This window comes from Rhinopithecus roxellana, chromosome 14 (genome assembly GCF_007565055.1).
Source record: "Rhinopithecus roxellana isolate Shanxi Qingling chromosome 14, ASM756505v1, whole genome shotgun sequence".
NCBI lineage: Eukaryota > Metazoa > Chordata > Mammalia > Primates > Cercopithecidae > Rhinopithecus > Rhinopithecus roxellana.
In genome coordinates this window covers 105457878-105485565 of record NC_044562.1, presented here as the reverse complement: position 1 = coordinate 105485565, position 27688 = coordinate 105457878, and the positions used below count along the sequence as shown (strand labels likewise).

Sequence of the window (27688 nt, the reverse complement as noted above, 5' to 3'; positions counted from 1 at the left end):
CCTCACTGAAACTGGAGGCTGTCAATATTTTTTGTCTTTGAGGTGAAAATCTAGATTGCATTATTTCTGGTCATTAATAAGGCTGAATATCTTTTCATAGGTTTATTGGTATTTCTCTCTTGTAAATTTCTGGTTCATATTTTTGCTCATTGTTTTAAAAATAATTTATAAGAACTATTTTAAAAACATAAATCCACTACTTTATTCAATTTGAAAAGTAATATGCTCTCAAGTTAAAATATTCAATCATTAAGGGCATAAAGTAAAGGCCTTTCTACCTATTCCTTCAGTCTCTATTTTTACACTTCAGGGGTAGCCATGGTTAATTACATCTATATAATATCTTCCCAAAAATCATATATACATTATCTATGACTATCGTTTTGCATTATTACATAAATGGAATACTACTATTCACTTTTCTGCAGCTTAGAGTAAAATCCAAACTCCTGAGGCCTACAAAATTCTGTAATCTGGTTCCTGAAAACTTCCACCACCTCTGCACCACTCTTGTCCTTGATAACTCTGCTCCTGTTCTTGCTCTGTATTTTCAGCTTCTTGAACATGCTACGCTCTTGCCCTTCTCAGAGCCTTTGATCTTGTTCTTCCCTCTGCATGGGATACTGTTTTGTTGACTGACTCCTTATCCTTCATGTCTCAGATAACAAATGTTATTTCCTTACAGAGATTTTCTCTGATCACCTTATCTAAAATTAGGACCTCCCATTCATCTTAGAATGTCATTCTATGTATTTCCTTTACAGAATTTAACATTAATCATGATGTTTGTTTATTTTCTATTACCTCCCCCTCCCACGTACTAGAATTTAAATCAACAAGCTTTGTTTAAAGGCAGAGCAATGTCTGTATCTTTTTTTTTTTTTTTTTTCTGAGACAGGGTCTCACTCTGTCACCCAGGCGGGAGTGCAGTGGTATGATTAGGGCTTACTGCAACCTTAACCTACCAAGCTCAAGTGATTCTCCCAACTCAGCCTCCCAAGTAGCTGGGACTACAGGTGCACGCTACCATGTCCAGCTAATTTTTGTATTTTTTGTAGAGGTTTCACTCTGTTGCCAGGCTGGTCTCAAACTCCTGAGCTCAAGCAATCCACCTGCAGGTTATAGGCATGAACTTTGGGATTTCAGGCATAAGCCACTGCGCCTGGTCAATGTCTGTATCTTGCTATTAGATTCTAAATGCTTAGCATGGTGGCTACTACGAAACAGTGGCTCAATAAACCAGGCACAGTGGCATGCACCTGTAGTCCCAGCTACTTGGGACGCTGAGGTGGAAGGATTGCTTGAGCCCAGGAGTTTGAGTCCAGCATGGGCAACATAGTGAGATCCTGTCTCCAAAGAAAACAAAAGGAGGTGCTCAATAAATATTCCTTGAATAATGAAATAAAAGGATGAATTTAATTCTTTCACTAACAATATTTCTTAGAGAACTTTCCAAAACATGTAGCTGTAGTTCATCTGTAGTTCATTTTTGTGATCAGCTGCATAATTTTGTTATATAGGTATACCATAATTTATCCAGCCAGTCCTTTATTAATGTTTGACATAGCCCTCACATCCTTCTCTTCAAATTAGTTTCTAGTTGAAATTAAATCCATATACATCAGATTTGTACTTCTGACCAATATAGAGTAACAGGGACTAGATTACCTTCTTGTATGAAACAACCAGAAACAGAAAAAATATATGAAACAACAGTTTGCAGGAAACTGAACATCAAATAACAAAGATGAAAAACAAACTCAGTGAGTCCTGTGATTGCCCCAGCTTAGTGCCTTGGGATAGTTTCTAGGATACAGCAATAAGGAGAGGAGTAATCCAGGTGGAGCCTGGCAAACTCCCTAAGATGAGAAGATGGAACTGAAAGCTCAGGGAGACCAAAGCGACTAGAGTGCTCAGGAGAATATTCTGGAAGGGAGAAAGCTGCACAGAGAACTCCAGTGATCTGCAGAGGAACCCCTCGAGTATTTAGCTAAATACTGATCAGCACATATGAGTGAGACTTGGGGGGAAAAAGTACCTTAAAGGATTAGAGGGGAAAGTGCCAGGTGCTCATACAGGCTGGGAATAGTTTCCGTTCCTACACACTAGAGTGGGAAACCTCAAGATTCATAGGCATTGGGTAGAGTACTCAGAAGGATCTTGCTTTAGTAGCAGGGGATAATCAGCCCTAGAATGAGCACTGTTCTAGTTCTGCCTGACAACGTTTAAATGCAAGACTTGAAAGGATCGAACTTTTCCAAGGATATAATTTAACTGTGCCTCGGTTAAACAAATGTCAAGAATATAGGAACTTAACAATATCCAGCACTCAACAAGGTAAAAGTCACAATCTCTGGCACCCAATCAAAGTTAGCAGGCATGCATACTTTTACCTCCAGTTAGGCACATGTGAAAATAGTCACAAATATTCTCCTCATATACCTGTGTGTTCCAATCCTTTTAACTTTAGGTGATGTATTACCTAGTAAGGGAGTACTAATATTTGCATTCTGAGAACTAAAAAAATTTCAAAAATTGCTGTCATATATTCTAAAACAAATAAGAAACACACCATTTTTTACTAGTTTGATACTCATTGATGACTTATTTGTATCTAATATTGAGCTAATGGTAATTTCAAAAGTCACGACTATCTTTGACTTTTACATTCGAATGGTGGTCAGGCTGGTCTCGAACTCATGACTTCCCATGATCTGCATGCCTCGGCCTCCCAAAGTGCTGGGATTACAGGTGTGAGCCACCGCCTCTGGCCATAAAATTACTTTTAATCATTTGAAAATATATATGGGATATTTAGTGTAAAGAGATTCTTCAATTTTAAATAGTTTTCTATCTTTTATCTCATATAATCCCTTGGTCTTTCCAGTCCTTACTTCTTTGACATGTGTCAATGACTATAAATAACCATCTTCAAAGCAGAAGAAAGGAGAGGAAGACAACTAAGAGAGAAAATTGGAAGTACTCCTCAATTAACTACCCTGGCAGCAACTGCAGCACATAATGACAAAATAGCATTTCCTAATTTAAACAAATGCTAAAAGTAGCAAAGTTTGCTACTGGAAAGAAGCTATGTCTCCTTGAGTTTTACCAGAATCACTCTGACTCCTGTTGGTTCACCTAATAGTTCTCACGGGATTCTGGGGTTCCACCATTTTTGGTTCAAGTGAAACATCTTTCCTTTGGCTCTCCTTAGTTGGACTGAAGCAAGCTAAAACTTTCAGTGAGACTTTACTAAACTCTAAGCGAAACAGAAAAAGCAAGAAATGTAAAAGCACTGGCTTTAGTTTTACTTCCCACCTAGCACGTTCAAGACTGACTTCATCTGCTAAATATGCTTCTCCTCTGTCTATTTACTGTTTTTTCAGTGTTAACTTCCTCCAGGTCTTCCTTTCCTATGATTCTTACATTCATTGGTGTTAAAGCCCTTGCACTGTACCTAAGCAATATTACATGTTCCCTAATTCAGGCCCACGTGACTGTCTGTAGGCTTGTCTAATAGTTTGAGCTGGTCATAATTGCTGTTTTGCTACATAAAAGCATTAACTGGCTTCCTTTCTTTCACTTTTCCTTACCTGACATTCAGGCCTTCCATGATGGGCTCCTTTCCACATTTTCTTTCTTTTTTTTTTTTTAAATGTTAAAATTTATTTATTTATTTATTTATTTTTATTATACTTTAAGTTCTAGGGTACATGTGCATAACGTGCAGGTTTGTTACATATGTATACTTGTGCCATGTTTCATATTGTCCCAAGTCAAGATAATATATGAGAATATTCTACCTTCTATACATACCTATATAAATGTATTGCTACAATTATAACTACTATTATTCTCTAGTCCTTAGCCAGGGTAATTTGAAACCTTTTATTCTTCATCTAGCTTATTCAGAATTCTAAGTATTCAAGAGAATTAATATTTCCTTTTTTTAGACTCTCAAACTTTTCATCAATAAATACGCATATATTCAAAAAACAAAAAAAAACAAAAAACACTGGCATTTACAGTACAGGTTGAAGAGAGGTTCAATCACAAATGGCCTCTTTCTAGGGCTCAAGCGCCCCTACCCATTCAGTACGGCTAAGCCTTAGGAGTACTTGCAGAGCTTTCCCGTCTTCAGTTGGCAGTGTTACCACAAACCAGCTCCTAGGAAGCATCTTGAAGATCATGGAAGGAAGATGCTAGGAAGCATCTTGAGATTATTGCGGAAGAGACTAAAGGAAGCAGATTCTTATTATGTCTATTTAGGACTGTTCCTTTCCAGGCTGATGTGAAAATTTTAAGATGATAACATAAAACCATTATCTTTAAGGTAAGATTTTCATATTTCCATGGTAGCAATTACATTGTATACTTGCAAACTTAATGCTGTAACTATATCCTAATACAAAATGAAAGAATAGCATTCATATCACAGTATAATTAACAATAAATGTTTCAGTTTCCTTCCAATAGTGAATAAATTATCTACAATCTAACATACTCCAAATGGTTTTCTAAAAAACAGTGAACTACTTCCAGGCAAGATGGCTGAATACCAATAGCTCCAGTCTGCAGCTCCCAGCACGATCAACGCAGAAGGTGGGTGATTTCTGCATTTCCAACTGAGGTACTTGGCTCATCTCATCGGGACTGGTTAGAGAGTGGGTGCAGCCCACAGAGGGTGAGCCCAAGTAGGGTGGGGCGTCGCCTCACCTGGGAAGTGCAAGGGGTCTGGGAACTCCCTCTCCTAGCCAAGGGAAGCCATGACGGACTGTGCTGTGAAGAATGGTGCACCCCGGCCCAGATACTATGCTTTTCCCACAGTCTTTGTAATCTGCAGACCAGGAGATTGCCTCCGGTGCCTGTGCCACCAGGGCCCTGGGTTTCAAGCACAAAACTGGGTGGCCATTTGCGCAGACACTGAGCTAGCCACAGGAGTTTTTTTCATACCCCAGTGGTGCCTGGAGTGCCAGCAAGACAGAACCATTCACTCCCCTGGAAAGTGGGGGTGAAGCCAGGAAGCCAAGTGGTCTAGCTCAGCAGATCTCACCCTCACAGAGGGTGAGCAAACTAAGATCCACTGGCTTGAAATTCTCACTGCAAGCACAGCAGTTTGAAGTCAACCTGGGATGGTTGAGCTTGGTGTGGGGAGGGGCGTCCGCCATTACAGAGGCTTGAGTAGTTGGTTTTCCCCTCACAGTATAAATAAAACTGCCATGAGGTTGGAACTGGGTGGAGCCCACTGCAGCTCAGCGAAGCTGCTGTAGTCAGACTGCCTCTCTAGATTCCTCCTCTCTGGGCAGGGTATCTCTTAAAGAAAGACAGCAGCCCCAGTGAGGGGCTTATAGATCAAACTCCCATCTCCCTGGGGGAAGACACAGCTGTGGGCACAGCTTCAGCACACTTAAACGTTCCTGCCTGCTGGCTCTGAAGAGAGCAGAGGATCTCCCAGCACAGTATTTCAGCTCTGCTAAGGGACAGACTGCCTCCTCAATTGAGTCCCTGACCCCCGTGCCTCCTGATTGGGAGACACCTCAGAGCAGGGGTCGACAGACACCTCATACAGGAGAGCTCTGGTTGGCATCTGGCAGGTGCCCCTGTGGGACGAAGGTTCCACAGGAAGGAACAGGTAGCAATCTTTGCTGTTCTGCAGCCTCCACTGGTGATAAAGGCAAATAGGATCCGGAGTGGATCTCCAGCAAACTCCAGCAGACCTGCAGCAGAGGGGCCTGACTGTTAGAAGGAAAACTAACAAACAGAAAGGAATAGCATCACCATCAATCAAAAGGACGTCCACACAGAAATTCCATCCGAAGCTCACCAACATCAAAGACCAAAGGTAGATAAATCCACGAAGATGAGGAAAAACCAGCACAAAAAGGCTGAAAATTCCCAAAACCGGAACGCCTCTTCTCCTCCAAAGGATCACAACTCCTCGCCAGCAAGGGAACAAAACTGGATGGAGAATGAGTTTGACGAATTGACAGAAGTAGGCTTCAGAAGATGGGTAATAACAAACTCCTCTGAGCTAAAGGAGCATGTTCTAACCCAATGCAAGGAAGCTAAGAATATTGAAAAAAGGTTAGATGAATTGCTAACTAGAATAACCAGTTTACAGAAGGACATAAATGACCTGATGGAGCTGAAAAACACAGCACGAGAACTTTGGAAAGCACACACAAGTAGCAATAGCTGAATCAAACAGAAGAAAGGATATCAATGATTGAAGATCAACTTAATGAAATAAAGTGTGAAGACAAGATTAGAGAAAAAAGAATGAAAAGAAATGAAAAGAAAAGAAAAGCTTCCAAGAAATACGGGACTATGTGAAAAGACCAAACCTATGTTTGATTGGTGTACCTGAAAGTGATGGGGAGAATGGAATTAAGCTGGAAAACATACTTCAGGATATTAACCAGGAGAACTTCCCCAACCTAGCAAGAGAGACCAATACTCAAAATACAGGGAACACCACAAAGATACTCCTTGAGAAGTGCAACCCCAAGACACATAATCATCAGATTCACCAAGGTTGAAATGAAGAAAAAAATGTTAAGGGCAGCCAGAGAAAAGGGTTGGGTTTTTTCTCTGGGTTGGGTTGGGTTGGGTTCCACAAAGGGAAATCCATCAGACTAACAGCGGATCTCTCTGCAGAAACCCTAGAAGGCAGAAGAGAGCAGGGGCCAATATTCAACATTCTTAAAGAAAAGAATTTATGGCTAGCCATAAGTAGAAAGCTGAAACTGGATCCTTTCCTTAGTCCTTATATGAAAATTAATTCAAGATGGATTAGAGACTTAAATGTTAGACCTAAAACCATAAAAACCCTAGAAGAAAAACTAGGTAATACCATTCAGGACATAGGCATGGGCAAGGACTTCATGTCTAAAACACCAAAAGCAATGGCAACAAAAGCCAAAATTGACAAATGGGATCTAATTAAACTAAAGAGCTTCTACACAGCAAAAGAAACTACCATCAGAGTGAAGAGGCAACCTACAGAATGGGAGACAATTTTTGCAATCTACTCATCTGACAAAGGGCTAACATCCAGAACCTACAAAGAACTCAAACAAATTTACAAGAAAAAAACAAACAACCCTATCAAAAAGTGGGCAAAAGATATGAACAGACACTTCTCAAAAGAAGACATTTATACAGCCAACAGACACATGAAAAAATGCTCATCATCACTCGCCATCACAGAAATGCAAATCAAAACCACAATGAGATACCATCTCACACCAGTTAGAATGGTGACCATTAAAAAAGTCAGGAAACAACAGGTGCTGGAGAGGATGTGGAGAAACAGGAACACTTTTACACTATTGGTGGGACTGTAAACTAGTTCAATCATTGTGGAAGAGAGTGTGGTGATTCCTCAAGGATCTAGAACTAGAAATACCATTTGACTCAGCCATCCCATTACTGGGTATACACCCAAAGGATTATAAATCATGCTGCTATAAAGACACATGCACACATATGTTTATTGCGGCACTATTCACAATAGCAAAGACTTGGAATCAACCCAAATGTCCATCAGTGACAGACTGGATTAAGAAAATGTGGTACATATACACCATGGAATACTATGCAGCCATAAAAAAGGATGAGTTCATGTCCTTTGTAGGGACATGGATGCAGCTGGAAACCATCATTCTCGATCTCCTGACCTCGTGATCCGCCCGTCTCGGCCTCCCAAAGTGCTGGGATTACAGGCTTGAGCCACCGCGGCCGGCTGAAATCATCATTCTCAGCAAACTATCACAAGAACAGAAAACCAAACACCGCATGTTCTCACTCATAGGTGGGAATTGAACAATGAGATCACTTGGACACAGGAAGGGGAACATCACACACCGGGGCCTATTGTGGGGAGGGGGGAAAGGGGAGGGATAGCATTAGGAAATATGCCTAATGTAAATGACGAGTTAATGGGTGCAGCACATCAACATGGCACATGTATACATATGTAACAAACCTGCACGTTGTGCACATGTACCCTAGAACGTAAAGCATAATTAAAAAAAAAAAAAAGAGTAGCTAGGTCATTTTTTGGAAATAGTATACAGCCAGGAAAAGTACTGTTAAAGAAGAGTTTGTGATAACACATAAAGTTGCTTATTGATAATAATAAAGTTTGAAAAGCAAAACAAACAAACAAACAAACAAACAAAAAGAATTTTCAACCCAGAATTTCATCTCCAGTCAAACTCAGCTTCATAAGTGAAGGAGAAATAAAATCCTTTACAGACAGGCAAATGCTGAGAGATTTTGTCACCACCAGGCTTGTCTTACAAGAGCTCCTGAAGGAAGCACTAAACATGGAAAGGAAATATCGGTACCAGCCACTGCAAAAACATAACAAATTGTAAACATCATCAAGACTACGAAGAAACTGCATCAACTATTGGGCAAAATAACCAGCTAGTACCATAATGACAGGATCAAAATACACATATAATAATATTAAACTTAAATGTAAACAGGATAAATGCCCCAATTAAAAGACACAGACTGGCAAATTGGATAAGGAGTCAAGACCCATTGGTATGCTGTATTCAGCATGTGAGACGCATCTCACACGAAAAGATACAAATAGGGCTCAAAACAAAGGGATGGAGGAATATTTACCAAGCATATGGAAAGCAAAAATGCAGGCGTTACAATCGTAGTCTCTGATAAAACAGACTTTAAACCAACAAAGATAAAAAAAGACAAAGAAAGGCATTACATAATGGTAAAGGGATCAACACAAGAAGAGCTAACTATCCTAAATATATATGCACCCAATACAGCAGCACCCAAATTAATAAAGCAAGTTCTTAGAAACCTACAAAGAGACTTAGACTCTAACATAATAATAGTGGGAGACTTTAACACTCCACTGTCAATGTTAGACAGATCAACGAGACAGAAAGTTAACAAGAACATTCGGGACTTGAACTCAGCTCTGGACCAAGGGGACCTAATACACATCTACAGAACTCTCCACCCCAAATCAACAGAATATACATTCTTCTCAGCACCACATCGCACTTATTCTAAAATTGACCACATAATTGGAAATAAAACACTCCTCAGCAAATGCAAAACCACGGAAATAATAACTAACAGTCTCTCAGACCACAGTGCAATCAAATTATAACTCAGGGTTAAGAAACTCACTCAAAACCACACAACTACATGGAAACCAAACAACCTGTGCCTGAATGACTACTGGGTAAATAATGAAATGAAGGCAGAAATAAATAAGTTATTTGAAACTAATGAGAACAAAGACACAACGTACCAGAATCTCTGGGACACAGCCAAAGCAGTGTTTATAGGGAAATGTATAGCACTAAATGCCCGTAAGAGAAAGCAGGAAAGATCTAAAATAGACACCTTAACATCACAATTAAAAGAACTAGACAGGCAAGAGCAAACAAATTCAAAAGCTAGCAGAACACAAGAAATAACTAAGATCAGAGCAGAACTGAAGGAGACAGAGACACAAAAGGCCCTTCAAAAAAATCAATGAATCCAGGAGCTGGTTTTTTGAAAAGATCAACAAAATAGATAGACTGCTAGCCAGACTAATAAAGAAGAAAAGAGAGAAGAATCAAATAGACACAATAAAACATGATAGAGTAGATATCACCACTGATCCTACAGAAATATAAACTACCATCAGAGAATACTACAAACACCTCTACACAAATAAACTAGAAAATCTGGAAGAAATTGATAAATTCCTGGACACACACACTCTCCCGGGACTAAATCAGGAAGAAGTCGAATCCCTGAATAGACCAATAACAAGTTCTGAAATTGAGGCAATAATTAATAGCCTACCAGCCAAAAAAAGCTCAGTACCAGACGGATTCACAGCCAAATTTTACCAGAGGTACAAAAAAGAGCTGCTACCATTCCTTTTGAAACTATTCCAAACAATAGAAAAAGAGGGACTCCTTCCTAACTCATGTTATAAGGCCAGCATCATCCTGATACCAAAACCTGGCAGAGACACAACAACAACAAAAAAGAAAATTTCAGGCCAATATCCTGGATGAACATTGATGTGAAAATTCTCAATAAAATACTGGCAAGTTGAATCCAGCAGCACATCAAAAAGCTTATCTACCGATCAAGTTGGCTTCATCCCTGGGATGCAAGGCTGTTTCAACATACGGAAATCAATAAACATAATCCATCACATAAACAGAACCAATGACAAAACTCACATGATTATCTCAATAGATGCAGAAAAGGCCTTTGACAAAATTCAACAGCCTTCATGCTAAAAACTCTCAACAAACTCAACATACAAAATGAGAGAAAATTTTTGCAATCTATCCATCTGACAAAGGGCTAATATCCAGAATCTACAAGGAACTTCAACAAATTTATAAGAAAAAAATAACCCCATCAAAAAGCGGGCAAAGGATATGAACAGACACTTCTCAAGAGAAGATATTTATGCAGCCAACAGACACATGAAAAAAAATACTCATCATCACTGGTCATTAGAGAAATGCAAATCAAAACCACAATGAGATACCATCTCATGCCAGTTAGAATGGCAATCATTAAAAAGTCAGGAAACAACAGATGTTGGAGAGGATATGGAGAAATAGGAACACTTTTACACTGTTGGTGGGAATGTAAATTAGTTCAACCATTGTGGAAGACTGTGTGGCGATTCATCAAGGATCTAGAGCCAGGAATACAATTTGATCCAGCAATCCCATTACTGGGTATATACCCAAAGGATTATAAATCATTCTACTATAAAGACACATGCATATGTATGTTTATTGCAGCACTGTTCACAATAGCAAAGACTTGGAACCAACTCAAATGCCCATCAGTGATAGACAGGATAAAGAAAATGTGGCACATATACACCATGGAATACTATGCAGAAATAAAAAAGGATGAGTTCATGTACTTTGCAGGGACATGGATGAAGCTGGAAACCATCACTCTCAGCAAACTAACACAGGAACAGAAAACCAAACACCACATGTTCCCACTCATAAGTGGGAGTTGAACAATAAGAACATATGGACATAGGGAAGGGAACATCACACACCAGGGCCTGTTGGTGGGGTGAGGGTCTGGGGGAGGGATAGCATTAGGAGGAATACCTAATGTAGATGACGGTTTGATGGGTGCAGCAAACCACCATGGCACGTGAATACCTGTGTAACAAACCTGTACGTTCTGCACTTGTATCTCAGAACTTACAGTATAATAAAACAAAACAAAAAACAAACAAACAAAAACAGTGAACTGAACTGGAAAAAAAATCCTTGGTTTTGGCTGGAAGGCTATGGGTGCTTTCTTCTTTCCCACTTCCCTGAGAGGCAGCAGCAGGTCAGAAGGCCTTCAGCTGACGTCAACACTGTTCTCAGCGTCCTCCCTATGTGGACTTTTACCCTTGATATGCATATGTCCTAGCACTGTTTCTAAACCCAAAAGTCCCTTGATAATGTTTATCATTACTCAGAAATTAAGTGCTTTCTACTCTTTCTCACACTAATGCATACAGAGCAAGGTGTGGGGTACAGTGTTTCATTTCTTGGAGTGGTCTTGTTGCATGTCCAAGTCCTGTGGACTCATTATGGAGGCTGGGAATCCTGTGTACGGTTACTTCTCTGCTTGTAGGTTACTCTCACTAATAAACTTTGTTGCTATTAGCACCATGTGAGTCAGTGGTTTGTGTAACTATGCATCTTGTACTACAGTTGGTGCCCAGCAAAGTCCCGATGTCATGGCTTTCTGAAAGAAGAGAACCCATGGGTCAAATAATTTCTCCTGGGCACAGTGGTCATTCACTTGGCAGTTAGGATGGTCTCAACAGCTATGCCTGAGAATGGCAGAAGCCCTCAAGTGGTAAAGAGGGTTTCCAGTGTAATAAAGTGGCTTGAAATTAAGTTCTTTCTCTTCTCCTTATCAACTTAGAGATTTTCAGGAGTACAAAGGGGTAGGGTGCACTAGAAAGGGTGTGGTAGTCTCCCTAGAAGGGAAGGTGGGACAAATTCCCACTGTTTATCTACAATATGAGGCAACTGGTCCTGCTGTATGTGAAGCCAGTTACTGTGAGGCACAGTGTTCAGAAGCCTGAATGGGAACACCAGCAGGAGGAGATCCAGCATTATACAGAGCAAGAGCAAGGCTCTTAATAGGTTCACTACTGTAGGGATAGCAGAGGCTTGGCCTGCTAACTTGCATGGTTAGGAGACAACAGTGGTGTTAAGTGAAGCTGAGTAAAGGGAAACACATGGCCTGGTTGAACAGTGAGCAGTCTGGGTTGACGAATAATACTGGGGCTGATGTTGTCACCCTGCTTCTAAACTGGATGCTTGGTAGCATGGGTAATACATATTACCATTGCGGTGATTTTCCTGAGACTTGAATGTGAAGCGGACTAGATCCACAGATAGCGTAGTTACTTGGACACACTCTGAGACAACCGGCTGTGTTAGCATAATTATAAGAAAATCCAGAATTTGAGTACAGAATCCCTAACAACATGCTCTCGGTGCAGAGAATGTTGGATGACCGAATCAGAGCAGGTCCTCCTAAGCAGACAACGGCTTTGACTTTATTCCTTCATCTGGGAGGCAACGTTGGACATGAAATAGTTCTTTTAGGTCATACAAGCCCCACAGCAGGGGCGGAAATGGAAAGAGACAGGGTCTTATGAGATGCAGAGGTTTCTGCCCAAAATATAAAGATAGAAGGAACAAAAGAAGGAATAGACAGATGGGCCCAACTTCAGGCAGTCTCCCTCACACCAATAAATGTGGTATTGTTCAGAAGGAATAAGACAGAAATTGAGAGGTGGCCTAATTCTTGAGTGTGGGAGTGTGGTCCTACTCAAAAAGTTAAAAGACTCACTGAGACTGTGGAAAAGGGACATGTGAGATGAAACATGATACTGAATAGTTTACAGGCTTGAGTAATTATTGGGAGAGGTGGATTCACTAGAAGATTACGTGAAGAAGGTCCCTGGGGAGGACGAGGGCTATTAAGCTTCATCCACACAAACTTGGAAGATCTCACAATCTCGAGACTCTCCAGAAAAGGACATAGAGACAGGGAGATACCCTGCATTACCTTGACTCTGGAAGTGGCATTGCTGGTGGGAATGCTCCTAGTCATCAGTTCCACTTTATGAATTTGAGTCAACTCTAGAAGCCAAGATTCTTTGTTCCTAATCTGAGCCCTTTCAAACTCAAAGGAGAAATATGGGTGAGCTCATTCCCCTTTAATCTCTTCCAAGGGATCACTAACCATGTACCCTAGATGATTATGCTGGAAAAGAGAACAGCCTCCAATATTTATGGGTTTGCTAGAAATGGAGGACCAGTATCTATTATTCCAGACTGCAAAAGAGCTGTGGCAAACAAATTCCTCAACTGGGGTTTGGAGTCCGTGTTACCTATGGCTGAAAGATTAGAATTACAATCACTATGAAGGCTTTTGGACCTTTTGCGTGAACTTTAGTTGTTCCTTTATCAGGGTGGGGTATTTAAATCGACATGTCAGTTGGACTTTTCTTCTTTTTGAGACAGGGTCTTGCTCTGTCCCCGAGGCTGAAGTGCAGTGATGCAACTGTGGCTCACTGTAGCCTCGAACACCTGTGCTTAACTGATTCTCCCACCTCAAACTCCTGAGTAGCTGGAACTATACCTGGCTAATTTTTCTGTAGAGATGTGATTCCACCATGTCACCCAGGCTGGTCTTGAACTCCTGGGCTCAACTGATTCTCCCACCTCAGCTTCCCAAAGTGCTAGGATTACAGGTATAAGCCACCATGCCTTGCCCTTAGTTAGACCTTTTTTTTGTGACTTCTGTTGGTAGCTTCTATAACTGTTGGCCAGATATGTTGCCAAAATCCACCTATACTTACAAGGTTGGCAGACATCATGTGACAGTGTTGCACACCTAGAGGTGAAACAGGTTGCATTTCTTATACAAGAACAGACTCAGGCAGGGGTACTGTGCAACACCATTTCACAATTTAACAAACCCGTTTGCCTAACCCTGTTTGACACTAGAACTACAAGTGATCTATGACTGGTCTCAGGCAGAGACACTGATGGCATGTGTTAGTTTTTGGGTGTTTGATCTCCTCCAGCTAATGAATGGTATACACCTTTGGAATTACTGTGTCTCTTGCATTTGCAGATAATATACATGCTATCAAGACTGAGGCATACTGTTATATATTGGGGTTTCCAGATATGACACAAGCAATGAAAGTGCTTTCATAGCTGCTGGCATTCTACAATGGGACCATGTAGAATGGTATTGCCAACATGGTACTAAGTGGCTATTCTAGGCTCCCTCTTATCCACAGGCAGTAGAGAATGGTGGAACAGCATTCTGAAAGACAGCTGTGCCTATCCCTTTAACAATGACTTCTGTAAGATTGTCTGGTCTGGGTTACCTCTGCTGTTTATACTCATAAAGGTCCCTCCACTTTGGTGAAGTTCCTTGGCACCTGGGAGTCAAAAAGCAGAAACAGACAGAATTTACTTGATATGCCAAGACCTGAGTTTTTATACCTCAATAGTTCTTTCCTTGTACCTGTCATAATTTCAACAGGTGGCTGAGAGGTTTGTGTGTTCATATTACAGACAAATGGATGGATACAAACTTGGATGCCCTCCTGACTTCCTGATGACACTTGCTAGCTACACCTACAGAAGAGCAACTTTGATTCTCTCTTTATTCCAAACATTCTAAATGTCTGTTGTATGCTTATTCTGCAAGTGGGAGATTTTGCTGCAGTCTCTATATCCATGTAGTATATTCTATCCACAGGGTATCTCTGGTGGGAAAGTACAACTCCTGCTTTCATGTGGAATTTACTGTTCCAGAAAGAAAGAACAGACCATATATGTTGTCCTTGAAGATGATAATGGACTGTGCTTTGGGCATAAAGGTGCCTGACCAAAAAAAGTGAAAGGGTGGTTGGAGCATGAATGACTCTCTCTTCACCTTTCTTGCAGATATTAACAAACTGTACCAAATAATCCTGTGCAGCAATCCCACACAATGACACTCAGTGCAAAGCTATCACAATGTGGGATTTGTTATGCTTAACATACTCAACTGTGGAGGACCTTCTGGAAATTCTACTCCCAGAGTTCTCATTTGCCCTGGCCCTCCATAATTCTTCCCTTACTAGTCATACTGTGTAAAACTCTATTCATCTTCTCAGGTGCAGAGAAACATGTACTCTGACATCTTGGCTCCCAGTGGATCCATGTCCCACATTAGGAGTATCCCAAAGCAGCATAAAACTCTCAACCAAATACTTCCACTTCAGACCTGCAATTGAGTCTGATAGCGTGCCAACAGCATGTTAACCCCAGGAAAACATAAATGCCAAGTGGATATAAAATGTAGCATGAAACCTCTGTAATCCAATGGAACTAGTCTTATGTGAAAGGCATGCTTTCCCTGCCTCCCACCTGTACATAACACTGCACATTTTGGAAATACTATGAGACCTTTAATAGTGACTCAAAATCTAAGACACTGGTCACTTTCCCAGCAGTGCTCTCCAGTGCTAGCATTAGAGCCTATCCGCAGGTGTCAAGGATACAGGCTCTCATTACTTTGTACAAGGGCTCTTGCCTTGAATAGACACCTATGAAGCTGAGGGTATGACCCGCAATTGCTATTGTGGGAAACGCTACCATTAAGAGAGCCTGGGATCATATCACTGAACAAATTAGCACTGCTTCCTTGACCTGAGTAATATTAGAGAACTGCATAGCTTTGAACTGTTAGTTGGATATGCAGCCAGATTGCTCAGGGGAGCTCTGTATCTCCTAATGCTGTGGTATATTGTTTGTTTTGGAATTTCTTTGGCTATATAATGACTCAGCACTCTCAACAAACACTGAAGGCCCCATTTAAAATCTAATTGCTTTCTATTTCAGATGAGGACGCTTATTATCTAGTGAGTCACACCAAGGGTCAAGGGGTGGACTGAGAAGGAATAAACTCTCAGTCTTAGCTAAATGGCCATGGGGGCTCTCTTCCTTCTCTCGTTCCCAAGACCCATCAGCAAACCTGCTTAGCCATTGAGCTGATCTGCAGAGGAACAGTAGGGTCTTTAGCTGCTGTTCTCAAAGTTCTTGGTATGTAGACCCTGGTCCTTTGTAATGCATACTTCCTAGTGTTGTTCCTAGGCCCAGAGGTCCTTTGAGATATATGTTGTTTCTTAGAATAATGAAGGACTTGGACTAACCTCAAAATATACAGTGGTATGAAGGTAGAGTTTTCTCTCTTTGAGTAATCTTGTTTCTTGTCCAGTCTCCAACTGGACAAGGCACACCCTTATGGAACCACTGTAGGGGCTCAGAGATCCCATGTGCTCTGTTATTTATCTGCTCTGAAGTTATCATCACTAATAAACGTTGTTGTTATTAGCACCATGTGTATTGCTTGTGGTATATATTACCTTGCCTCTTGTACAACATGAATTTGATTTAATTAATATTCTTCTGTGAAGGTAATCCAATGTCTGATATCTTCTCCCCATTATATTAATTGATGTTAATGTTATTATAAGTATTTTTAAAAAACTTGTATATTTAATGTTAAATCTAACCTTTCTTTATTAAGAACACATTATACTTTTAAGGAACTTTTAAAAGGAATAAATAAGCAGCCGGGTGCGGTGGCTCACACCTGTAATCCCAGCACTTTGGGAGGCAGAGGCAGGCAGATCATGAGGTCAGGAGATCGAGACCATTCTGGCTAACACAGTGAAACCCCGTCTCTACTAAAAAACTACAAAAAAAATTAGCCAGGAGTGGTGGCGAGCACCTGTAGTCCCAGCTACTTGGGAGGCTGAGGCAGGAGAATGGCATGAACCCGGGAAGTGGAGCTTGCAGTGAGCCAAGATCACTCCACTGCACTCCAGCCTGGGCAACAGAGCGAGACTCTGTCTCAAAAAAAAAAAAAAAAAAGTAATAAATAAGATGATGACAATAATGTATATTGTTCACGTTGAATTAACTTTCAGCACCTATTTATTTATGGTAGCTTCTACTAGTTTGACACTTACTGATCCTTATCAGCCTTGCCTGTCAGAGCACTACTTGCTCATATTAAACACTTGTATGGTCTATTTGTCTTCATGTGTGTTATATCTTTCCAATGAGACTGTGAGCTCTTTGTGGATAGGGACAGGTTAACTGATTCTTTTGCATCTTGTTATGTTCAAGTGATCCCCCTATGTTAGCCTCCTGACTAACTGAGATTACAGGTGCCTATATATATATATATATATATATATATATATATATATATGATTTTTAGTAGAGACAAGGTCTTGCTATGTTGCCCAGGCTCGTTGTGAACTCCTGGGCTCAAGCAATCCTCCTGCCTCAGCCTCCGAAAGTGCTAGGAATACAGGCATGAACCAGTGAGCGTGGTCTTCTTTTGCATCTCCACAGCACTTAGTACAAGGCACAATACAGGTGCAAATAAACACTAGATGAATAAATCATCTGAGTTTTTTCCTCATTTTAATTAGCTGTAAGATAAAGAGAAGGAATCTATTACCTATTAAGTTCATAGCACATAGAATATAGCAGACATATATTCCCTTATTATTTCATTAATGTCTATTAATGTATCTATTAATGAATAAAAAACTTTAGAAGAAAATAAACTAAGTGAAAAATTATCCCTACTTCTCCCTGCTCTGCAATGACCACAAATAAGAGTATAAAGGACAACTGCTATTTATATATCACTTTGTAGTTCATTTAGATCCATTATCTGACATGATCCTTATAACAACCAAAGAATTCATATACAGCTTATTAATATTTTTTTTGCAGAAAGGGAAATCAGGGTCCAGAGAGGGTACATAGAAGAGCCTGGATGGAAAAGGAGGTCTAATACGTAAATTCAATCTATGTTAATCTGAAAGACCTAAAATTACAAAAAACAAAACTGTGTCCTATAAGCTATTCTTGTAAACCTTATAAAGACATTATTTATTTGTTTATTTGAATCTTAAAGTATTTTAAGTGTGCCTGTGATATATAAAGTACTATCCTTCCAACACTATGGAAAATTAGAAGTACAGATAAAGATTATAAGATTTAAATAAGGAAATAGTATATATATTAATGTGCTAAAATAATGGTCTAATTAATTATCTGCTTTTCTGGGAGTTCAATTTCACATATATTAAAAGGTTCACTTAAATAAGCTGGGAAGTTTGTGGAAAAGCTTAGGATTTGAGCTGGATCAAGATGGATGGGTGAAATTTAGATGGTAGAAGAAAAGCAGTTTATTATTATAATAAACAAGATTTGGCAAAGATGCAAGGGGAGGAACACACATGTGTTGAGTGAGTAGATTGGACTAGGTGAATTCTCATTAAGAGAACAGTGTAAAGATAGCTTGGGGTCAGAATTGTATACTGTCTTGAATGCCAGACTAAGTATATATTTATTACTTCATGTTACAGGTTATAGAGTCATTTAAGGTTTCAGAGCAGAGACATGATATGTTGACAGAATGTGATGGAAGGAGGGAATTGTATATAGAGAAGTTGAGGAGAGGTGTAATAATCCAGATATACAATGACGAAGAACTGATTTCAGGAGTGTTGCAAAGAGACTGATTTCAGGTACTTTGAAGGAAAGTTGATGTCCTAGATACTTCAAGTTTACATGCCCAAGTGATTAAGAAGAACGTGGCTCTTAATCATATTGAATATTTAACTGGTCTGGGGTAGGGCTCAGATTAGTCGTTTTCTTAGGCTTTTCAGGTGATTCGAATTACACCTAAGGTTAAAAAGCCACTTACCTGGGCATTAAAAAAAAAAAAACTCTGCTCTTAAGTCTCCCAGCCTCTGTACTTCTAAATGACACAGAATTTTGTCATTTTAAATTAGATCCTATACTAAAACTTTGACTTAATTTCATTTCAAACAACCCCTCCTATTGACTGCTCTAATTCATTTTAAAGTACCATAATTTTTTGTTGCTGCTGTTTTGAGACGGATCTTCACTCCTGTTGCCCAGGCTGGAGTGCAATGGCATGATCTCAGCTCACTGCAACCTCTGCTTGCCTCCTGGGTTCAAGCAATTCTACTGCCTCAGCCTCCCGAGTATCTGGGATTACAGGCATGCGCCACCACACCTGGCTAATTTTTTTGTATTTTTAGTAGAGATGGGGTTTCTCCATGTTGTTCAGGCTGGTCTTGGACTCCTGACCTCAGGTGATCTGCCCGCGTTGGCTTCCCAAAGTGCTGGGATTACAAGTGTGAGCCACCGTGCTTGGCCAAAGTATCATAACTTTTATTATGTATGTATATATGTATTATTTATTTTTGAGACAGTGTCCACTCTGTCACCCAGGCTGGAGTGCAGTGGTGCACTCTTGGCTTATTGCAACCTCTGTCTCCCGGGTTCAAGCGATTCTTGTGCCTTAGCCTCCAGAGTAGCTGGGACTATAGGCATATGTCACTGCACCTGGCTAATTTTTGTATTTTTTGCTAGAGACGAGGTTTTGCCATGTTGCCCAGGTTGGTCTCAAGTTCCTGGCCTCAAGTGATCTGTCTGTCTTGGCCTCCCAAAGTGCTGGGATTAAAGATGTGAGCCATCATGTCTAGCCCACAAATTTTCTATTGGGAATTAAGTCATTAAATTTATCTCTAATTTCCACTTTCCTACATCATATTCAATAATTTCTTACAGCAATTCAACCTTGAAGATCCTTCTTTCTGTCTTCCTTTTATCCCTGTTTGCTCCTGAGGTTATGGCCTCCCTACTTCTCAGCTGGGTTATTGTAACGGTTGCACAATCAGTTTCTTTACTTCTTCTTCCAATCCAATGCATACTTTGCTGCCAGGTTATCTATTTTAGTGTAGTTCCCCTGCCAAAATTAATCTCGCTCTCCAAGAGCTCACAGTCTAGTGGCAGAGATGGCCATCTGTACCAAACATTATGACAAAATGTTAAGTAAGGTACATAATGTTTCTCAGCTTTGATCCCTCTAGGCACTTTGCTTTCATAGGTTCTGAGCTTACTCTTATTGCAGAATCCTAACATCATTAGAGATGCCTCTGGGGTCACTATTGAATCGGAAAGCAAGTATATAGAACAGAGGTCTATTTGTATAAGCTAGAAAATTCTCCCAAGTAGATCAATCAGAACAATTCGTTTTTGTCAGATGTTGAGATTCTGTATTAACATTTTCATTTTAAAAAATCGTGATCCCATTACTAAAAACAAAACTCTTAAAAGCAACTGCTTTATTTATATTTTCTATTAGAGTCATCTATATGATTAGCCAGTCTTCTCTCCCCAGTGGACTATAAACATGACATGGATTCTATTTTATACAGCTTTGTGTCTCCTGCAGTGCCTAGAAATGTGTAGCACATAGCAGGCATTCAAAAATGTGTTTTTTCTTCCATGTCTGATGGGGACAAAAGTGTTAATGTTAGTGCTTACAGATTTTCAGAATGTAAAAACATTTTTGCTTCCTTATACCAACATGAGTCAATAGCCATTTTGAAATCTATAAGCACTAACATAACACTTTTGTCCCCATCAGAATTTGGCATTTGAAAATGTCCAGACATGGAGTTCTGAAAAGTTAAATCCAAGAAGGTTTACTGAGCACATAAATGCACAATGTACTCTGCTAGTTAATGTAACAGAAATGGAGCCAGAGAGAGAAGTCTAAAGGTAGAATGTCACGAATTTGCGGTAACACAAAATTCAAAAAAGGAAGAAGTTTGAAGGAGAAGGAAGTGATCACAAACTTCACACATTAACAAGATTTGAAAAGGAATGAGGATTATGATGATCTTAGATTTAAGCAAGTTACCTGCAGGGGGTTACTGTCAGGATGTATGCTTATTAAAAGAATAAACCACTTATTGGGAAGTTTGACAATGGGAAGAAAGAGAAATGGAGCAGCAGCTATAAAAGGTAATATAGATACAAATACAAGTCTTTGTCCACAAAAGAAAGAAAGAACAGCTTATGTCTGATGTCAGAAAGAGTAGCAAAGAAATATCAAGGGCTAGGAGGAAGTGTGGATCAGTGAAGGGGCATTATGAGTTCAAAAGGAATGAGAATTAAGGTTTTATATGTTTACCAAAGATTGATTATGGGAACATAAAATATATTGAAGAAGTAACAGATAAATACATAGTTTCTTATTTAACAATTTGTATCGGATTATTAGTTCTTACCTTCACCACTCTCCATGCCTTCTACAAAAATCCCCCCACATTGGGGAAGAATCCAGTACCGGCGTCTGTAACGATCCTGGCCGAACATCACTGAACGCAATGAGTGAGAGGCATCAAAGAGCTTCCTTCTGTACTGACTCTGTTGCTGTTAAAAAATGGTACATATAATTAGGTTTGGGATGTTAAATACTTTAAAAATTAATGTATAAGTAACTTTATACTTTTATACCTTTAAGCACATAAATTTCACTAATGGAAAAAGAGCAAAAGGGCTAAATATTCATGTCTGACTTCAATTTCAGTAACATTTATAAAGATAGAAATCATTTTAAGGATAATTATTTTTGTTGCCATGGAGTAAAAAGATAAGTTACCTGATAAAATAAAACTTATCCTTTTACTTGATAATAAACAATGGGATCAAGTATTTTATGGAGCCAAAGCAAACTGGTTCAATTCAACTCTTATTGATTATAATATGTAACTAATAATACACATAGGCCAGGCACAGTGGCTCATGCCTGTAATCCCAGCACACTGGGAGGCCGAGGTGGGTGGATCGTTTAAACCCAGGAATTAGAGACCAGCCTCGGCAACATAGTGACATCCCATCTCTACAAAAAAAATATGAAAAATCCGCTGGGCGTGGTGGCACATGCCTGTAGTTCCAGCTACCAGGGAGGCGGAGGCGGGAGGATCACTTGAGCCTGGGAGGTCAAGGCTGCCGTGATCATGCCATTTCACTCCAGCCTAGGTAACAGAGCAAGACTGTTTCGAAAAGCAAAGCAAATCAAAAACCAAATAATATATATGTAATTGGCTAAACCTGTATTTGGCTATTTTTACACTCATGTTGTAAACCTAGACAACATATAATTAAGTTTTGGGATAAGTCTGTGAAGAATCTAACATTAATACCATACACAGGCATGTCATAATACCTTTAAAAAACTCATTTTTGTTCTTATAAAAAGCTCATCTTAAATTTCACTAATGCTATGAAATTCAGTATTTATTTTTATTTTAATTTTTTTAAAAATAGAGATGGGGTCTCGCCATGTTGCCCAGGCTTGTCTCAAACTCCTGGGCTCAAACAATCCTCTCACCTCAGCCTCCCAAAGTGCTGAGATTATAGGCGTAAACCACTTCTCTTTAATGAGAAGTATGTAAATACGTACAGTTTACAAATCCAATGCAAATAAAACCCACAAATACACAAACATAAAATAAGACCTAAGATTCTGAAACTGTCACTATGAAATTCACCTGAATTTTTTAGTAATTAATTCCAAGAAATAAAACTATGCCTTAATTGATATTTCATATTTATATGAAGAGCTGAAGAATATAGAATATTTTCTTTCTAGGCTCTGATTAAGTTCTATATCATGTTTTAAGAGGCAGGCTTTTAACCTTGGCATTAAGCTTGTAAAGTTCAATTGTAAGAATGTTTCTAGAGTTCCTCATCTTATTTTTTTTGTGACAAAAATGCTATCCAGAATCTTCATTTTAAATTACTCCCCAAAAGCTAGTTTTTGCTTAGCAGTCAGAAAAACTAATCCCCATACAATGTAGATTTCTAAAACACTGTGAAGATGTTAAATGTTAATCAGAAAAGTGCTTACTTTACTCAGTTTTTCGATCTGTTTTTCCAGCTCTTCAACACTTGCTGCTTGGTCACCTTCATCCTATACATAAGAAAATACAGTGTCATTTATCTGTTTTAAGATTTATTTATTCAATCTGTAAATATTTAATGAAAGTCTCTTATATGCAAAATACTAGAAGAGGCACTGTATAAGAAGGTATAAGACTCAGTTCTTTCCTATAAACTAATAATCTGGTAGAGAGATACATAAAATGTTATATTAAAAAAAACACACACACAAAAACCTAGGTATGGTAGCTCATGTCTGTAATCCCAGCACTTTAGGACACTGAGGTGGGAGGATCATCACTTGAGGCCAGGAGTTTGAGACCAGCCTGGACATCATAGTCAGACCCAGTATCTACAAAAAATAAAATCAGCTTAGTGGCTTGTGTCTACAGTTCCAGCTACTTGGGAGGTTGATACAGGAGGATTGGTTAAGCCCAGAAGTTCAAGGCTGCAGTGAGCTATGATCATGTCACTGCACTCCAGCCTGCAGACCCTATCCCCAAAAGAAACAAAACAAAACATAACAAACCACACACACAATAAACTCCCCCAAAAGCAGGAAAAGTATAAGGGTCTCAAAGAGAGGTAGTGATTAAAACCTGTGAAGTTCAAGGCAGAGTAAGATTACTTTTAGTAGAAATGTATACCAAGGCAGGCTTTATAGAAGAAGTCATGTTTTAATTAGCTACTAAAGAATGGTTAGAAATGCATCCATCAGAGAAAAGAGGACAGGTCTCATGTCTTGACATGAGAGGTATATAAAGAGGTAACGTAGAAGATGAGGCAAGATGAGTTTAAGGCTTTGAAGACCTGTAAATACTTGCCAGTTAACAAAATGATCCTTTGAGGGAGGGTTAAACATCTGAACTATGCTTTTCAAAGGTTATTCTGGCAATAGTTTTAAGATGGCCTGGAGCAGAGAAGGGATTAAAATTGGTAAAACTAGCTAACAGACTAGTTTTAGTTTAAAACTAGCTAACAGACTAGTTTTAGTTTAAAACTAGCTAACAGATTAGAGAAGGAGGGATATGGTTCTTACTAGGGTAAAAGAAATAAAGATGGAGAAAAGCAAATGAATGTAAGAGATACTACATAGTTACAGAGCTGTTGAGTCTTGTCAACTCATGAATACGTGGCACAGAGGGGCAAGGGAGATGATGGAATAAATAAATTATGATGTTAAGGTTTTAAATCTAGGAGACTGGAAAAATACTGATACCATCAACTGAAGGAGTTATTTTTGAAGGGAAGAAGATTAGTTATACTTGAACACATTGAGCTTTTAGAATAAAAATAATTCCTAACATGCATAGTACTAATTGCATAAATGGAAGGTTTGTAAGTAATTACGTGAAATTTTTCATTCTAGAAAATGACAACGGAAGAACTATCTCCAAATTTTAGAGGGAAAGCATGAACAGAAGGTACATGGGTTTCTTTGGATTTTAGCTGCACTACTAGACATAGGCAAATTACTTAACCTTTGTAAGGCTATTCATCTGTAAATCTGGTGATAATGTTACCTATTACATGAAGGTTTTGTGAGGACTAAGTAAGAACAGGTCTGAAAGTAACCAACAGTGTTCCTACTTTAATAAGAAGACGGAGGTACAGCTCAGATTAAAGAAAAATAACAACTTGTTTTTGATGTTTACTTCCTATCAGCATTCATAAAAAGCCACACTGCTACCAATCACACACAAACATGTATTTCTGACTAGTATGGCTACCTACCCAATGAAAAACAAAGTGAAAAAAAGACTGCCATAGTTTCACCACTATCTCTCACTCATCCACTCCTTACCCAAATTTAGGGAACCAAGTTACAAAGGTGTTCAGGCACATTATTTGTGCTAACAGTAACATGAATTCTATCTGGAATTTAAAGAAACCTTAAAAGATAACTAGCTCAACAACTCTTAAATCTTGACTCTTATGTGAATATTTATAAATAGATTCTAAAGTGATCTTCTGATCAGTAGGACAAATGTCTGATAATCTGTTCATGCAAAAATACAATTCAATCAATAAATATTCAAAATAAGATATCAAATATTTGAAAATGCCATGTATCAGCCCAAATAACCTAACTGCAATTTTTAAGACTCTTCCTACAATGCAAAAAGAAATAAATAAAATGTCTCTTAAAGTTTTATTTAAAGGAGTTTTGGCTAAGAGTACTTAAAATTTTCAGAGATTAAAAAAACTTGGAAGAACAGAGAGAATGGCAGTAGCAGCAACAACAAAACTAAGAACACAGAATCTATACCACAGTTCCCCAACCAAAAAAGAGTGTCATTATATGTTCCCACATGTCAGAGTTTAATTGTCCACATAACCTCTCACAGGCCAACTTGTAAGGTTCAACTCCCATAGGTCTCAACACAACTCTATGGAATGAAGGAATGAAGAGTGAGGAGAAGAGGGAATCCTCTTTGAGATAAAGGTGCTATGATCTAGTCAAGGGCAGTATCTTCTAATCGAAAGGGATCGTAAGGGTCTCAATAAGAAAACCTCCCTGCAATCAGTCCTTTAAGGAAGGTAACTACCAATACTCTACTTAAAACTTAACTGAGAGGTCAAATCTATTTTTTGAGAACTAATGTGCCTAAATTATCAGTTTCATTAAGTAGTCAAAATTTTACTTATATAGGAAATTGATGTGTCTGCCAGTTCTTTATTATAAAGAACAAGTCAAATCATTTAACATGAAATGTTAATTTGACTTCTTAGGTCCTAATATTTATTACTTCATAAAATTGTGAAATTGTTTTCTCACATTACTAACAAGATCTACCTTTGCCAGTGAAATCCTAAAATCTATTTAACTCTATAATTCAACACTTATAAAAAAGTGAAACACGACCAGGTGCAGTGGCTCACGCCTGTGATCCCAGCACTTCAGGAGGCCAAGGCGGGCGGATCATGAGGTTGAGATCGAGACCAGCCTGTCCAACATGGTGAAACCCCATCTCTACTAAAAATACAAAAATTAGCTGGGTGTGGTGGCGGGCACCTGTAATCCCAGCTACTCGGGAGGCTGAGGCAGGAGAATCACTTGAACCCAGGAGGCGGAGGTTGCAGTGAGTTGAGATCGCGCCACTGCACTCCAGCCTGGGTGACAGGGTGAGACTCTGTCTCAAAAAAAAAAAAAGTGAAATACTACCTTAAATGACACATCTCCTTTAAAACTTTAATAATGATTTTCAAATAGTCTATGTGTAAAGAATAAAATGTATGGTTTGTTAGTTCTCTGTTAAAAAAGAAACCAACTGAAAAAAATAATTTCTGTAAATAAGTTCTAGTTTAGTGAGATAACTATACAGTGGAATAAACTAAAATCTCAGTACATAGTTGTCCAAGTTATTGAACTTACGAGTTAACACTTGAAAACAATTTATAATGTGAAGTGCTAAAAGAGGCCACTAATCCTATGAAAAGGTGATTAATTTTGGTCAGAAAGGCTTAATTCCTGCTATGGAAACAGCTCCACTTGCCAAATGAAGCAGATTGCTTATAAATGTTATCTTTTGTTTGGGTAATTACACTTCTGATACTCAAATTATATGCCCTTCATATTATTTGTCAGAGATGAATGTACATAATTTGGTAGTTTCAAAAGTACAATATTATGAAATAAATTATTTCTGCAAGGAATCTCAATGTAGACTCATTTTCAGATTGGTACTATTAAAAGCAGTAAAGTTAAATTCATTACGATGAGTTCTTAAATATGACATGAAAAATGCAGGGAATAAAAGCAAAAATAGACAAGTGGCACTGTATCAAATTAAAGTGCTTCTTCATAGCAAAGGAAACAACAGACTGAAAAGAGAACCTACAGGATGGGAGAAAACATTTGCAAACCATATATTTGATAAGGGGTTAATATCTAAAACATATAAGTAACTCTTACAACTCAATAGCAAAAACCAGATAACCAGATTTTTAAAATGGGCATAGAACCTGAATAGACATTTCTGCAGTGAAGACATACAAACGGCCAACAGGTATGTGAAAAGATATCCAACATCACTAATCAGGGAAATGTAAAATCAAAATCACAATGAGATATCATCTCACACCTGTTAGGGTAGTTACTCTCAAAAAGAAAGAGAAAGAGAGAGAGAGAGGAGTGCTGGCAAGGATATGGAGAAATTGGAACTCTCATACACTGTTGTGGGATTGTAAAATGGTATAACCACTATGGAAAACAGTATAAAGGTTCCTCAAAAAATTAAAAATTAAAAATAGAACTATCTGATCCTGCAATCCCACTTCTGGGTATTTATTCAAAAGAACTGAAATCAGGATCTTGAAGTATTTGTGCTGTCATATTCACTGCAATGTTATTCACAATGGCCAAACGGTGAAAGCAACTCAAGTGTCCATTGATGGATGGATGAATAAACAAAATGTGATATATAGATACAATGAAATATCATTCAGCCTTAAAAAATCCTGCCACATGTAACAACATGGGTGAACCTTGAGGACATTATGCAAAGTGAAATAAACCAGTCACAGAAAGTCAAATTCTATATGATTCCAATTATATGAGGTATCTAAAACAGTCAAACTCATAGAACTAGAGAGTAGAATGGTGGTTGCCAGGGGCTGGGAGGAAGCACACACTATTTAATAGGTGTGAAGTTTCAGTTATGCAAGATGAAAAAGTTCTAGAAAGCTGTTGTACAACCTCATGCCCATAGTTACCAATAGTGTATACAGTATACTTATCAACATTTCTTAAGAGGGTGAATCTCATGTTAAATGTTTTACCA

General features: G+C 38.8%; 1 protein-coding gene across 8 annotated transcripts in view; it reads right to left on the bottom strand.

Moving 5' to 3' along the window:
* BAZ2B (bromodomain adjacent to zinc finger domain 2B) overlaps positions 1–27688 on the bottom strand; it is a 331981-nt gene that overhangs the window by 34969 nt on the left and 269324 nt on the right. For 7 of the 8 annotated variants that reach the window (XM_010379122.2, XM_030916307.1, XM_010379128.2 and 4 more), the window contains 2 exons: positions 22873–22935; positions 21248–21392 (listed from right to left, as the gene is read on the bottom strand). In XM_010379122.2, coding sequence (XP_010377424.2) covers positions 21248–21392; positions 22873–22935 — 208 coding nt within the window. Of the gene's footprint in view, positions 1–14449; positions 14504–21247; positions 21393–22872; positions 22936–27688 lie in introns of all 8 variants that reach the window. The other variant, XM_030916305.1, reaches the window with a different exon arrangement.